Here is a 12,576-nt window from a genome sequence, read left to right on the forward strand (position 1 = left end):
TACATTACAGTTATTGTTCCGTCAATTCCGCAGCACAACCTAACATTAAAGTGCCCCAACAGTATATGATTGTGAGAGCTGCCCCGCCCTATCTTGATGGACGTCTTCTTCCTCTGTAGTCATGGAGAGGACCTGGACAGCCAGGGTGATGCCAGCAGTCAGCCAGACACCATCTCTATCGCCTCCCGTACCTCTCAGAACACACTGGACAGCGACAAGGTGAGTCATCATATGCTGCGCATTGCCTTCCTACAGCTACGCCATTCAAATACGACACGTTGCCAACTCCGGAGTCTTCACTTCAGTCTTCTGTCTGATGTAAGACAATGGTCTGCTTTTACAATCCCTGCAGTTTAGGGCTCTGTTGTGGAACAGCGGAGGTCTTCACAGTATCATTTGACATGTTAGACTCTAGAGATGTCTTTTGAACAGCATTTCAAACTGTAGCCTCTAAATCCTGTAATTTTTTAGGAGAGACTGCAACCAGACAAGTCAATTAGAATTTTATATTTCAAAGCATCATTTTAATTTGGACTGGCTTCCTGTGAACCTGTTGCCTGATAAGGGACTGTCTGAAAACCAAACTTTCGTTAGACTTGTCCTTTCCATCTCAGAGATGAACATGAGAAACATGGCTCTTCTTCAGGAAGGAACAGTGGGATTTTATCAGGCAATAACAGCACAGAAGGATACCACTCCTACTCACAGTCAGAGCTATATTCTCTCACACAAACACTCCGCCTCTTTAGGGACCATGTTTCCCTGCCAAAGCTGGACTTGCAGTTATTCTGCTCTATGCAGCTATGCTCCTAAATCAAGGAATTAGGTTCAAATTGACTTAGCCACAGTGGGTTCAGTCCCAAATGCTACCCTATTCCCTTTATAGGGAACTACTAGACAAAAATAATACTCAGCTAAATGAATATGGTGACATTTGGAAGACATGCGCAGTATGTCCCTTTCTGTATGTGTCCTTCCTGACACAGTGTAGCTCTGGTTCTGTCAGGGTACAGAAAACAACACAGAGAGGGTCAGTCAAGGTCACGGAGAGGTGAGGAGGGAGATTCCATGTGTCTTCTCATGTACACTAATGGGCCGTGGTTCCTTTAATGCAGGGAACAATCACTCACAGTCAACTCTCTCTTTCTCGCTCTCTTTTTTTACTTTCTCTCCCTCTCTTTCTCTGCCTCTCTCTCTGTCTTTCTTTCTCCCGCTCTCTGCCTCTTCGCCTGGTGTTGTGAGATCTGTGAGAGGCAATGACAGAGCGGAGTTGTGTGTCGGCGACGCGTCAACGAGTGTGTCAGCCTCCCACTAGCTGTACCACTCTCTGTGTCAGTGTCATATCTCCAGCCTCTCCTTGGAGAAGGCACAGCTGGTACAGTAGACAAGGAAGGGAGTGCTTTGGCTCTGGTATATAGTACCTAGATACCATCGTAGGGCCATTGAGCAGAGGGATATGAGAGTAGGTGGGCCTGCGTGTTACCTCAGGTCAGTGTGGTTCAGTGTTAAGTTAACCTTGTGTCGCGTCAAAGGATTAGATTCAGCATCAGGAGCATCAGAGTATGAAGGAGAAGAGGACAGAGGACAGAATCATGGAGAACAATAAAAACTCAGGTCCGCTGGCTCAGCTTTTGAACTCGCTGGCTTTGCCTCACTACCAATGGGTATGTATGGATCTCTAGCAGTTACTAACTGGCCATGTCGGTTGGATGTTGGTTGGAGTCTGTAATTGGTTTGATTTGATAGTCATTTGAAGAATGTGTTGTCAGTGTGGAACTGCCGAGGGTGATCGTCATTCTCCTGTAACTGATTTCCCTGTTTGAAACGTCCCTGATGTGCCCATCATCGTCGATATATATTTGAATGGTATATATGGCAGTTTAATGGACATGTTTTTCCCCTGTATCTACTGCTTTAGAATGCCAGAGCGTTTCTTGAGTCATGTTGAGGCATCTGAATGTGAGTCTAGTGACTCACCAGAACGACATGTTTTCAGTACAACCCAGTACAGTTGAGCTACAGTAGCTACAGTATGTGGTTGGTTTGGAGCCTGCACTGTGCTGAGCGTCTGCTCTGATGGCCATCAGAATAAGATCTTAGTCTAGCCTTGTGAATGAGACTGGTTCTGGGGAAACGGAATGACTGGTAAATCAGCAGTTCTCAGGGGGACTTGGGGACCTCCAAACCCATATAAGAACTCAGTTTTTGACATGCTAATAATAGACTTGCTTTGCTGATTAGTACATCCTGAGAATCTCACCATTTAATGACATGTAGTTATATTTCACACCCTCATTATGTTACTGCTCCTAAACATCAATACATTCAGGCTGTTTCTTCATAACCTCAAACTATTCCTTTATGTCATGTAATGTTTATAGTCAATCTGACATACTCTCTCTCCCTCGCTCCCTCTCATCCCTCCCTCTCCCTCTCCATCCCTCCCTCTCTCTCACCCTCCATCCCTCCCTCTCTCTCGCCCTCTCCATCCCTCCCTCTCTCTCTCCCTCTCCATCCCTCCCTCTCTTCAGCTCTCTGGTGGCTGTGAGCTGACTGTGGTCATCCATGACTTTGTGGCTAGTAATGGCAGCAGCTCTGAGCTGACTGTACGGAGGGGTCAGACGGTAGAGGTGCTGGAGAGGCTCCATGACAAGCCAGACTGGTGCCTGGTGAGGACCACGGACCGCTCCCCTGCCCAGGAGGGCATAGTACCCTGTGCCATGCTCTGCATCGCTCACTCACGCTCCAGTATGGAGATGGAAGGACTCTTCAACCACCACCACAAAGGTAGGCCTTGATGTTGGGACTGAGAAGGCTGGAACACACACAGACACAGATACACAGACACACTGTCAGCCTTGCTGTTGTGAGGCACCTGGAATGCAGTAAAGGAAAAGATGACATGCACACATCATATGGATCATATGGAGATCAAATGATATGTTCAGCAAAAGTAAAAAAGAATGTCTGAGGCCTCCCGGATGGCACAGTGCTCTAAGGCACTGGGTTCAAGCCCAGGCTCTGCCGCAGCCGGCCGCGACCAGGAAGCTCATGGGGCGGCGCACAACAGCGTCGTCCGGTTTAGGGAGGTTTTGGCCGGCAGGGATATCCTTGTCTCATTGCGCACTAGTGACTCCTGTGGCGGGCCGGGTGCAGTGCACGCTGACCAGGTCGCCAGGTGTACGGTGTTTCCTCCGACACATTGGTGCGGCTGGCCTCCGGGTTGGATGTGCGTTGTCTCAAGAAGCAGTGCGGCTTAGTTGGGTTGTGTTTCGGAGGACCATGCGACCTTCGCCTCTCCCGAGTCCGTACGGGAGTTGCAGTGATGAGACAAGACAGAAACTACTACCAATTGAATACCACGAAATTGGGGAGAAAAAGGGGGTAAAAAAAAAATAAAAAATGTCTGGTGTCAATCTACCGTTAAGGTCTGGAAAACACCCATATACACACACGTATACATACACACACACACACACAGGCACCGTCTGCACCTTGGTCCCAGGGGGTTTCTAGTGGGCGAGTGTGTACTTGCAACCAGTGAAGGATTCCAGGTGCTCCCTGGTTTACAGTCTGTAGAGAGCTGTTGATGACTCACGTGCTGCTGTGGAAAACATATTGATTACCATCTACATTATTCTGTGGGAACTCATATAGACATGACTAACTCTGGGAATTCATACATGCATACATGGCCTGTCTCTCATGGTTCATATTCGTCAGGCATCAAACGGAAGTAAACTGACTGAAACAGATAGAGACTACCTGAACTTGTCCAATATAAAACACATGCATTTTTGTTCATTTTTTTCATTTCTGTTACAAAACGTTTTGCTACCGTGTGGTTTTTCTTTCTTCAAAGGAGAAGTAGTTTTTGAGCTCCATGACCTGACCCCATTCCAGACCCCAGGGGATGAGATCAAAGAAACCTGGGTGGCACTTGGAGCTTCTGTTCTGTCTTGACTGAGTCACTCAGTAAAGCTTTGTTCCTGTCAGACGGCCCGCCCTCCTCCTGTCCTGTCTGTAATAAGATAGAGGTGATGTTTGTGTACTGTATACTGGTGGTTTTCATGGTGCGGCACAAGACTACCTGGGGTGGCAGGTAGCCTAGTGGTTAGAGTGTTGGGCCTGCAACTAAAAGGTTGCTGGATCGAATCTCCTCGCTGACAAAGTCCAAATCTGTCGTTCTGCGCCTGAACAAGGCAGTTAACCCACTGTTCTCCGGTAGGCCGTCATTATAAATAAGAATTTCTTCTTAACTGACTTGCCTAGTTAAATGTTAAAAATCCATGCCGATAGGTTTCCTAAACATTAGGCTCTTCATCATTTTATAGGGGAGTGGGGAATCCTGTATTTATAATGGCTTAAACCAGGTAGTGTTTGATGCATGTTACACACTTGGATGGTTTTCTCTAACTAATAACAAACTTAAGGATTTCCCATTCAGTTCTTTACTATTCTGCTACCTTCAAGTTTCATGTGTGCTTTTTTCCCATGTTTTTCCTGAGCGCCTTTCGGAGCATCAGAACTTCTTAGATGGTCCGTTCTCATACCAACGCAGCGCCACAATTGTTCTATGCCCTGTAGTGGCCAGTGATTTGTTATGCAGACTGATAAAACTACAAACTGCTAAAGACTCCCCTCAGCAGGGTTCCTTTAGAACTAGGAGGATGAACCTGTCCTTGGTGCTCCCCTTGTCTTTGTGGTGCTTTGTCTTTGAAGCAGAGCATGTAGGCCTAGGCTTTTTTCTCAGGGCAGTGGACGGGTTAGGGGTTTGGGTGAAGATCTGGGAACTCTCCTCTTCCTACTCCTGACTGGTGCTGTCACCCAGATGCATGGCTGGGCCAGAATAAGTGCATGCTGTGAGCAGGAGGTTTGCCCTGTTAAATGTCTGGGAGGTATAGAAGGGGATGGATGGATGTGTCTCACTAACTCACAGGAAGACTATTCATTCCTTGTTTTTCCTCATTGCATTCCCCATCCCTTGGACTTAGAACAAAGCCATTGCTGGCTGGTTGCCTGTGGTGAGTTAGTAGATGTCATAGCTTGTGTAAACCCTACAAGTTCTCAGAAAATGCTGTTGATGTGACTCCTGTGATGTTCTTGCAATTAAGTGTGTAAACTGAATTAGACTAAGTTACTGCTTTTTGGCTATTTTTGTATTTTCCAACTTTAGGACCATGGACTAGGACAGAGTTCCCCAACTGTCTGCCCGCGGATGGTTTTATTTGGCCCCCCAAGTTTTCTGAGTAAAAAAAAGCGATATGTATATTTATATACATATAATTATCATTGTTGGACATAAAAGACTGTAAAAACACCTGAAAATCAGCTCCAAGATTTTGGAAATCTGTTCCCAAGTATTCCCACGCATAATAGAGAGATTTTGTGATCGTATACAAATAATAATAAGGTTGGGAATTTAGCCATGAAACACGGTCAGGACACCTTTTTAACATCCCATCTGAAAGACGGCACCCTACGCAGGACAATGTTCCCAAATGTAATCCAGGTTTGAAATTATGTTTAGTATTTTTGTCAAATATTATTTCTGTTTAGGCTTCTTGCAAATATATATATGTTTTATTACGCTCCGGCCCCCCGACCATCCGCCCAAGAAAACATTGGCACGCGGCAGAATGTAGTTGAGGATCCCTGGACTAAGGAAATGCCACTATGATAGTCATAGTCAACTCAACCCCAGCTAGATCAGTGTGGACCGAAGTGTACAGTAGGGGGACTGCTACCCCTACTGTATCATCAATAAGTTCAGCATATTTCTGAAATGTGCTTAAGAGACAGTAGCAACACCTCCCTTCAGTTGCTGATTCAGCTTTAAACGGTTACCTTCTCAAAGGTACCAGGGAGGCCTTAGCTTTTTTGGTGTGTGTGTGTATGTTCCACGTGCTTATGTTGTGCACGTTACACACATGTATGTGTGTGTGTTTGGTTCTTACAGGAAACAGGCTCTGTGGTTAGTGCCCAGAGATCCTGATGAGAAAACACAGTTGAACAGGGAGAGTTTGTGTGGGCTGTCTGTTTTACTCCTCCAGCCCTGTATGCACTGCAGGGTAGATTGAGATCTGACTGTACAAATGTGTGAGAGGCACCTTAGCAGCTACAATCAGTCACACTGCTGAAAGTTCTCTTTGTGCATTGTTTTTGTCAGCAATAAAACTAATGTAAGTGTATTGAGCTTAGCTTAAATAAGGACATTGCAACTGTGCTGAAAAGTAAAACTGCTACTAAAGATGCTACAGTACATAATGCTTGTGGAAGCTGAGCCCATGCTGTTTGAGGGTCTGGAGCTTCTACTAGGGGTTTTACGGTAAAGTGTGCCATCTGATTCTAAATGTTCCTTTGGGACAGAGGAGGCTTGCCCTCATAGCACAACAGCCCACTCTCTGGGAGAGTAGAGAAGAGAGCAGATCCAATCCCACAAACACAGCAGACTGATCTCATCTGAGCTAGAGGATACAGCTGCTTCCTATAGCTTTTTCTTAAACTACATGATTCTTTATCTGTTTTATATAATTATTTTGAGGAATTGGATTTTAAACGGTGTGAGAACTTGAATAGTACCAGGGCAGGTTGCCATGGCAAATGGAATACGGTCTATTTTTGCTGTTAGTCCTCTGTACCATATGAGTTCTCAAGCGGGACCCTCGGAAAACTGCAAATTCTGGCTGCTGGATTTGGGTACGTAACGATACTGTATAGGACCTATATAGAACCCGTCCTTTAAGTGTTCCAGTCCATTAACAGTGTAGAACAGGCTCCAACTTTGTTATGGATTGTTATTGTTGTGATCATTGGTATAATCAAGTCATACATTTAATTATTGTTTACATTATTTTGCAGCATACCTTTTTTCACAGCCTACTGTAGAGCACATATCAATAATAACGTCTGTATTGTATGTGAGAGCCTGGGGGATAAGTACAGTAGGCTATTATATTGATTGAATGGGTGTTATGTCGTGGATTATATGGGTGCATAAAAATGATTGAAATACCGTATTAAAGCTGGCACGCTTTGGACTAGATTAAGAGCTTCTGAGTCACATGTGGGACAGACACAGACAACCAGACAGACAGAGAAACAGACCGGCAGGAAGGCATGCAGGCTGGCTGGCTGACTGATTGACTGACTGAATCAGCCATGTTACTACCTGTTGACGGAGCGAACAGTCTATAAGGCTGTAGTAACTGTGTTTGTTCCTGGCGCATCCCGCCCACCCCAGTGCTGTCCAAACCCTATCCTCCTCCTCACCCATTCACCAGGATCAAATAGTTAGCCAGCTTACTTTCCTGAATCATCTTTAAAAACTCCATAGTTCGTATAGCTCATAGAGAAAGATTGACGTGAAATTGAAATGGTATGAATAACTTGACATGATCAATAACCCATAGCTTTCTGATCAACAGTTACATTTGAATGTGTATTCATGTTAGCCGGCTGATTGATCCTTGCTTTGGGATGATCCACCCCTCTGGTGATATTCTTGTTATTGTAGACATGAGGAGAATAGACAGACACACACAGTATCACCCACTGCATATCACAGTCCATCACACAGCTGGCTTGGCCTGTGTGCCCTCCTGTCCTATGTCCGATGAGCCTTAGTAGGTTTCCCAGGAGGTGGGCCAGACATCTTAATCCATTTGTGACAGAGGACAGTGAGCCACCACTCTCTGATTGGCTTGGACTGTGCCACACGTCTCCTCACTAGGGCTGGCACAATTATCGTATAACCATGTAATCAACGGTTATGGATGAAGACCGTCGTGAGAATAAAATATTGGTCTTAACTGTTTTAAAAAAATCTGTTTTTTGGTTTTGTGGAACGAACACAGGAGAGAGATGGGACTGCCAGGCATTCTTATGGTTGAGTCCGTTTCCGCGATAACATGGACAATTAACAATTAACATGATGAAACTTTGCTGCTTCTTGCAGTAAATGTAGAAATAGCTAACGTAGAAATAGATTGAATAAAACGTGCTTGGAACCGCTAACCCTGGCAAACTCATGGGTACACTCGCAATGGCTGCCTGGTATTGTGGTTAGGGCTGTTATGGTGACCATATTACCGCCACACCGACGGTCACGAATCATGAAGGCAGTCAAATTCCACGTACCTTTTTATTCACAGTAAATAGACTTCTCCAAGCTCTAATCACTCTGAACTCAATGCAAATTTTATCGAAAATCTAATCAAACACTTAATGAAAGCCCATGAGCTCATGTTGCGCAACATTTCTATAGGCTATGCAATTGCCTGAGAAAACAGAGTGATGGCCTCTATTAAAAAGAGGAGGATTCCATCAGCATTCTATAGGCTAGGCCTAGTATATATTTACTTCTCAACTTTCCTAATATTAAGCACAATGCTTCTCTTAACAACAGGAACCACAGGAAAAAAGTCCTCCATTTGCTATTTAAGTGCATAGATGACATGTATTTTTTTCCTGACCCCGTTTCGAGACAGGTGCATGATAATGGTGCATTCTAAATCAAAACAAATTTCACACATATTATTTAGTATATGTAAAGACAAGACTAAATCAAGAACAGCCTGATGGGTGACAATATGAGCCTATCACTTGTGAATTAAATATTATCACTTGTGAATGATGCCCAGCGTAAGGCAAGAAACAATGCATACCTTTTTTTTGCGACTTTTTCAAATCATAGTCCCACACCTTATGTGGCCTATCCCATAGCCTATCCAGCAACCTTTCGGGTACTTGCCCAACGCTCTAACCACTAGGCTACCTGCCGCCCCAAAAATAGAATAGGTCAACTTTTGTACTATGGGGGATAGTAGATTGACACAGGCCATTGCTTTTGCTGTCTGTTAGGCCTAATCATCTTGTTGGCTGACAAAGTAAATGTGGACAGTTCTTCCAATATCTTCAATATGCGCCTCGGAATTGGATAAGGATGCGCGCAGTTGTGTAAAAGACCCGATAAGGTGAAGGAGAGCAATGTGAGTGAGAGGTGCTTCAGAGCACGCAGCACGCAGGGAGAAGGGAATCACAATTATTATATTCGGCCCAATGGCACAATGGCCACTGGCCACAAAAGGCATGTATTTTCTTAGGGGGCATTACGGCCACACAAAGGGGATGCTGCCGTGAAATTTGAGTCATTATCAAGTGCTTGTCAAATTGTGAAGGAGAGACTGATGAAGTGTGTACAGCCTGCACACAAAAAACAAAGCAGAGCTCATGCCTTTTAATGCAACTTTTTTCAAATCATCATTAGATTAGCGTTATATAGCCTAAGAATGTATTAAAAATCAAATATCACAACTAAAGTTACGTAATAAACTCTAAATTAAACATATAGGAGTACCTGTTTCTTTGTTAATCGCTCAACACTGAATAGCCATATGTGCGTACTCCCTTAAATAGTTTGGAGAAAATATCCTTTCTATTTTATTCAGCTTTGTTCAATTGTATTCTTCATACTATAAAATACTGCCACTGAAATCTAAGCAAATCTTGTCTGCTAAATAAACTAATGTAGCCCACAACCATATGGCATAGCCAGATCAGGACCTAACATAAGGACAACTCAGAGTATGCTATTCTGTTCCTCTGAAATGTACTTTTCTTCACATCATGTTTCTTTAGACCTGTCTAAAATAAATAATTGTTTTATTGTGATGGTGTAAGCTGTATTACATGGATTTATTAAATGTAGATGTTTCAAAAGTCTGCATCAGTGGCTTGTAGGCTATGTGTGGAAGCCAGGAAATGCTAAATGTGTTTAGGTTAATTAACGGTCAATTACCGTGGGACCAGCAGTTATTTCCTTGACAATCAGCGGCTGATGGAATTTCGTGACCGCCACAGTCCTAATTGTGATGCAATAATTTCCATGGTAATGTAGAATATTCATTCATGATGTGGCTCATGCAATGGAATGTATTTTTTGTAATGTCAGTTGAGTTGAATCAACAAATCACAGTACATATTAATGGGACACTTCCTGCTTTTACTTCCTGTACATTTGCAATGGCTGCCAGTCCAGCCATTATGCCATCATTGACTTGATTGGGGACGCCTGTTCTATTTATACGGCAGCACATGCAGCCAGGAGCGGGGGAGAGGATAATATTTTAGTTGTTAAAAAATAAATAATAATATATATTATTATTTATTTTTTGCTATTGGAACGGTTATTATGGTGACCACGGGCATTTGTCTGGCCAATAACCATCATCCAAAATGACATGACAGCCCTACTCCTCACCACCATTCTGTCTCATACTCTACTGCTGATTGTGACCTGAAATGTACTAGGCAGACAGGGATACCATATTTACATGTGTTTGAACGTACTGTATGTGTCATGCCAGAACCTATTGTGTCTCCTAATCCCTAGGCTTTAGCTCAGCGGGCTCACATAGTCACAGCAGGCTCGGGTTTGGGACAGATGGAAGTAGTGAGCGCAGTGACTGAGGTGACTGATAAAAGACCCCCTGGCGGGAGAACAGAGGTCACCGCAGTGCTTATTTTCCTACCCACTACCCAGAGACGGAATGCATCCCAAATGGCACTCTATCCCCTATATAGTGCACTACCTGGTCAAAAGAAGTTCACTAAATAGGGAAAAATGTGCCATTTGGGACACAGTGACAGTGTCCTACTGCATGTCTGTGATGTCTGGGGTTATTTTACAGCCTGCTGAATAAACAATGGACAAGAATGTGTCAAAGCTGGTGACCCTCCTTCTGTTAAATCACTGTCTATGTCTACGAGGACACGCAAACCGCTCAAACCAATATGATATCAAACCAATATGATATCTCTCCCCAGGAGACACTTCAAAGTTAGCTAGTGATGCTGCTTTGTAGCTGTGACAGGACTGGAAGATCAGATAATCATTATTGTCCCTGAGGGGAAATTGGTCTTGGACATCTTTGTCTCAACCACACAAAAATACATGAGTACAAATACAATATTAAAAGAGAAGTTATGTTGTGTTCACTGAAAATACTTTTGGTGTCCCAGTTTTTCTCCTTCATACAGTATATGATACCCCGTAGCCCACTTTCTGAGGTGATTGATGGGCTGCCCGCAGCCTGTGAGAGCTCTTCAGACCTACTTTCAAATAGCGCTGTTACACCAGGGGTCAGGCCCCTTGCATGCCTCGGTCCTGTTTGCTCAATATGTGGAGTGAATACACACTCATGTGTAGAACTGTGCACCAGACTGAGTTTCCCCCCCTGCCACTAACCCACTGGCTGACAGGGCTTTTTAATGGAAGAGTTCAAAAGCAGTTGATGGAAATGTGAGAGATATACTATAACTGTACCCTTTTAGCCAGCTAGACGAGACAATATGGACACCGATTAAGTTGTTTGTGTGTCTCCTTCAATGTAATCACACTGATACACTGTGCGACAGCTCTGTACAGTATTAGAGGGAAGGAAAGTTTTACTGGGCACTGTGGCATGAGTGTACTTCCCTCAGGTAAGTAGAGGGAAGGTGGGCCTGTGGGGAGGGACACACTGAGCCCTGTCTCTGTGGTGTACTAGAAGGCTAGGTTTGTTCAGGTGGAGATCTGATGCCTGTTTCCTTCCTCCTCTCAGAATGGAGGATGGGGCTGGGTACGGCTGGGCTGGCCTGGAGGTGTCTGCCTAGTGGGTCTGGCATAGTCTGCTGTACACATCCAGTGTTACTGTAACACATGGTCCTGCTGGGCTTCTACTGCTCCACTTGGTCGATAGGACCCTGAAGCATGACTGAAACAGCCCGTAATGGCACCTTCCTTTGTGTCAGTAATATTGTGACACATTTGATAAATGGAGTCAGGTGTTCATGGTATGCTGCTATGAGTTATTTACAAGTCTCTTGAAAGCCCTCGGTTCTCCCCTGCAGACACAGAACACAATTTTAGAAAAGTACTGGGCTGTGTGAACACCTCATCTTCTCAGGCTCTCTCGCTCGGACTCCCACAGCTGGGTTAGACCCAGAGTAGAGTGAACACATGCTTTATATCAGCAGGATATTACACTACAATATATAGGTCTCCTGAAGCCATTTTAACTAAGGACTGTGATCCCCCTCAACCCCCCCATCCACCCCACTCTGTGACACACATGTTCACTGTCATGAAAGACCCACATGTGAAGTGTCTGTCAGAATATACTGTAACTACATACAATGCTATTCCCCACAGAGTGAAAAGAGGAGAGGAAGTTTTTTTTTAATTTCACATCTTTTATTTTCAAATCAGTTGAATGTATTTTTAAAGAAATGCACAGTGTCCATAAACAGGTCTTGAGGTATTGAGACATTAGTTGGAGTTGTCAGAGCAGTCAGAGAAGCGCAGGGCATCCCTTTTGCTCTTGTCACCAGCAGCCTCCTGCTTGCCGTACATTGTCTTCTCCATGGTCCTCTTCTTCCCCATGCAGCTAAGGAAGGCACAAGACAAAACGTACCAATCAGTGTGGTCTATTAATACATGTTGCTATGAGATTCATATTTTAACCTTCAATTTCATCTTATATGGCAGTGAGTTCTGGCCCTTATCTATAGTTGACATGATCTATTTTTGGTTCC

General features: G+C 44.2%; 1 protein-coding gene across 5 annotated transcripts in view; it reads left to right on the plus strand.

The window, feature by feature from the left end:
* Window positions 1–12,576, plus strand: part of LOC129837732 (triple functional domain protein-like) — a 138,158-nt gene that overhangs the window by 107,074 nt on the left and 18,508 nt on the right. For all 5 annotated transcript variants that reach the window (XM_055904130.1, XM_055904129.1, XM_055904126.1 and 2 more), the window contains 2 exons: window positions 120–219; window positions 2,532–2,787. In XM_055904130.1, the coding sequence (XP_055760105.1) occupies window positions 120–219; window positions 2,532–2,787 (356 nt within the window). The remainder of the gene's footprint in view (window positions 1–119; window positions 220–2,531; window positions 2,788–12,576) is intronic.

The sequence above is a fragment of the Salvelinus fontinalis genome, chromosome 38 (assembly GCF_029448725.1).
Source record: "Salvelinus fontinalis isolate EN_2023a chromosome 38, ASM2944872v1, whole genome shotgun sequence".
Lineage (NCBI taxonomy): Eukaryota > Metazoa > Chordata > Actinopteri > Salmoniformes > Salmonidae > Salvelinus > Salvelinus fontinalis.